This window comes from Myotis davidii, unplaced genomic scaffold, assembly GCF_000327345.1.
Source record: "Myotis davidii unplaced genomic scaffold, ASM32734v1 scaffold471, whole genome shotgun sequence".
NCBI classification, from domain to species: Eukaryota; Metazoa; Chordata; class Mammalia; order Chiroptera; family Vespertilionidae; genus Myotis; species Myotis davidii.
The window spans coordinates 1,875,104-1,878,873 of NW_006283354.1; the positions used below are offsets into that span (position 1 = coordinate 1,875,104).

Consider the following 3,770-nt stretch of genomic DNA (forward strand, 5'->3'; position numbering starts at 1 on the left):
GTTTTGTTTATTTTTATGTATTAAGTAGAGCTTCTGTGTCTTCTAGAATTGGTAGAGTGGCCTTGTGTAGTAGGTGTCCTGTTGGACCCAGTGGCTTAGCCTCCCAGTCACGTGAGCTGGACACTCTAGGTGTGCCCCTATGTGGGCTATGTGCACAGTCTTGTAGTTGAGTCTTGATTGCTGTTGGCATCACTGGGAGAAGTTGGCCTCCAGGTCAATTGGCTGTGAGGATGGGCTGTAACTAAGGTGGGAGAATTGTTGTGTAGGAAACACCCCTATGGAGCAGGATTTGCTTCAGTGGGGCTTTGGTACTCACCGAGTCTGCCTCTAGAGTGTGTTGCTTGTGGATGTGTAGATTTGTAATCTGCTATGGCCTGAAGCTGCACTAGCTCTAGGGCCTCCAGGAAGGTGCAGTCAGCTACTGCCTGGGGCCACCTGGCAGGAGCTACAAAGGGATCTTCAGATGGCTGCTATTTGCTATTTGTATTGGGCTTGGAGGCCCAGGTGAGGCCCAGCTGTGAAGCGAAGCAGGCTGGTGCTAGTGCTGGGTCTTAGGCCTTTTATTGATAGGTTTGGGGCAAGCTGTCACCAACTGCAGCTTTTTTGAGAGTTTTTAGCAAAGTCTGAAGCCTAAGCCAGGACAGGCCATTCATATGGAAAAGCTGCTGTAAACAGCTTGGTTGGGGCTACAAAATGGATGGGGCAAGGTCTCAGGGAATCCCCAGGGTGGAGCAAACAGTGTGCTCCAGGCTAATGAAGACTCTCAGACATGGCTGCCAATAAGCCCTGAAACAGGGGAGGTCCCAGCACAGGAATGATGACCCCTGTAGCAAACCCATCTGGGAGAAAGCTGCCCCCCGAGTTCCTGCCCCATGCTAGATAATCCAGGTCCTCCCCGTATGTGTCTGGGTCCCCCTGGTGCTGGAGCTCAGAAGAAGCGGGACCAGGTAAGTTTGTGTGCAGGCTCTTTAAGGGGAACATCTGGGATCCCAGTAACCTCCGATTCCCTCAGCCACAATCCCTGCTGGTTTTTACGGCCCATAGTTTCAGACACTTTTCTTCCCAGCTCTGGAACCCTGAGCTGGGGTCTGGTGTGGGGCTGGGATCCCTTGCTCCTCATGGACAGCCTCATGATTCAAAAAATGGCACGTGTGGGTGTCTGACCAGCCTGTTCCCCGCCTCTGCCTCTCTTACTAATCTCAATATGCTTTCTTCTTTACTTCTCTAGTTGTAGGACTTCTATTTAGCCAGCTTTCAGGTGATTCTGAATAATATTTGTTCTGTATTTTAGTTGTAATTTTGATGTGATTGTAGGAGTTGGTGAGTACAGGCAGTTACCTATGCTGCCATCTTGGTTCTTGCTGTAAAAGTTTTATATAGTAAACTAGAGGCCTGGTGCACAAAATTTGTGCACTGGGGGGGGGGCGGTCCCCTCAGCCCGGCCTGTGCCCTCTTGTAGTCTGGGACTCCTCGGGAGATGTCCACCTGCTGGCTTAGGCCCGCTCCCCGAAGGATCGGGCCTAAACTGGCAGTCAGGCATGCCTCTGACAACCTGGGAGCCCTCGGGGGATGTCCACTTGCCAGCAGGGACCAGGCCTGAGCTGCAGTCGGACATCCTTAGTGCTGCTGAGGAGGCGGTAGAGGCTCCTGCCACCACCGCTGTGCTGGCAGCCGTCAGCCTGGCTTGTGGCTGAGCAGAGCTTCCCCTGTGGGAGCACACTGACTATCAGGGGGCAGCTCCTACATTGAGCATCTGCCCCCTGGTGGTCAGTGTGTGTCATAGTGACCAGTCATTCCCAGTCATTCTGCTGTTAGGGTCAATTTGCATATTACCCTTTTATTATATAGGACTCCCATGGCAAAATTGAAAGATGGGTCTTTACCAGGAAGCAATTTGTATTAGGTAAATAAATATTGGGCCATTTGGGGCATGCATTCTTTTTTTTTTTTTTTTAACAAGAATGCTTGCTCTTTTTAAAAAAATATATTTTTATTGATTTTAGAGAGGAAGGAAGAGGGAGAGAGAGAGATAGAAACATTAATGATAAGAGAGAATCACTGATTGGCTGCCTCCTGCATGCCCACAACTGGGGACTGAGCCCGCAACCCAGGAATGTGTCCTTGATCAAAATCGAGCCTGGGGCCGAAACCGGTGTGGCTCAGTGGATAGAGCGTTGGCTTGTGGATTAAATATTCCTCTCTGTAAAAATCAATAAAATATATTAAAAAAAAAAATCGAGCCTGGGACCCTTCAGTCTGCAGGCCGATGCTCTATCCACTGAGCCAAACTGGCTAGGGCTGGGCATGCATTCTTGATTACTTATTTATTCTGTGGTTAAAATTTAAATTAATTGATTAAATGGTCTATTAAAGATAAAATTGTCTACATAAATAAAAAGATTATTGGTTAATATTGCTTGTTTTATCAGATTCATACCAGAACTAAGAGCTAAATTACTACAAGAAGCAAAAGTCAATTCATTCATAAGGTCAAAGGAGAATTCTAAAGAAAATGAACTTATGAAAGATGAAAGAAAAACAATGCATACTGATACACTTCTACGAACTTCAGTTTTGGGGAAGGTAAAAACTGTGGTTTTTTTAGCCAGTAACATTATAGTTAGCACACTAATGATAAAAATTACAGACTCAGATTTTGGATGTATCTGTTCCAGGAAATGGAAAAAGAGAAAAAGCCCAAGGAAATAAAAAACAGAGTTATTAAAGTCAAAGGAGGAAAAGTAGATACCTTAGAAACAAAAAAGACAGAGTATGAAAGTGGACATGGTCAGTCAGATGCAATTGAAAATGCTCATACTGTGTCTCAAAATGTAAAATCTGTAATCAGTGAACCACCAAGCCCTGCCAATCCCAGCACTAACTCTACTGGCATGAAAGACAATCCACATGCTGGAGGTAATATGATGATGCCACCCATCAACCTAACTAGCAGTAACTTGATGGCTTCCAATCTCAATTCAGATCTCTCCCACTCCAATTCAAGGTGAGTTCTAACAGAAAAGAGACAGAAGAAAATGGACCTAAGTAATATAATATTCCTATATAATAGTATTCAAAGAATCAGATTCATAGTATCTATATGTAAACTGAATTTGAAGACACATTGAAATTATAATCATACAATGGCCCATTACTGAGTCCTTCTTATAAATACTGTAGAAGAAATTAACTTTTCTTGGCTATCCAGAAGTTTAATTTTTCACTAATGCTTTTTGGAAAAGACTCAATTTTCCAACAAACAAACAAATAAACAAAAACTAAACACACACAAAACCTTAGAAACATTTCTTCTCATTTGGAGAGAAAAAAAAAGGTGCTATGACCTAAGTCCTGGTATTGACCTGCCTTGGTATAACAAAGTAAGCTTTATTTCTGTATCAGAGAGAATTCTCTAAATGGAGAGAGGATGGTTGAGAATAACCTTTTATAGTCAAATAGTCTCTCAAGGTCAAATATTTTGGGAGTAAACCAACATATTGGGCTAGTTTTAGCTACTAATACAGATTGAGAGAATGGTGCATCAGTCTGTTAATCAGGGGCAGTGTGATGGATGGCAGGGTCTGTCTAGTAAGGCATCAGTTCTAAATTTAGGGAAACTTCAATATATCTAGATGAGGAAGGAGACTAGGTTCAATATCCCAAGCTGATCCTACCAGGCTGATTTGGGCTATACGCTGGGGAACTTAGTGCTCTGCAGAGGTGGGCAAGTGGACCTGTCTATGTGGACATGTCTGTGCCAGTTGAAAGGT

General features: G+C 44.2%; 1 protein-coding gene across 1 annotated transcript in view; it reads left to right on the top strand.

Annotated features, from left to right (window-relative positions):
• CDKL3 (cyclin dependent kinase like 3) overlaps positions 1–3,770 on the top strand; it is a 40,418-nt gene that overhangs the window by 26,343 nt on the left and 10,305 nt on the right. Inside the window, exons 7-8 of the mRNA XM_015563574.1 lie at positions 2,430–2,583; positions 2,676–3,004. Coding sequence (XP_015419060.1) covers positions 2,430–2,583; positions 2,676–3,004 — 483 coding nt within the window. The remainder of the gene's footprint in view (positions 1–2,429; positions 2,584–2,675; positions 3,005–3,770) is intronic.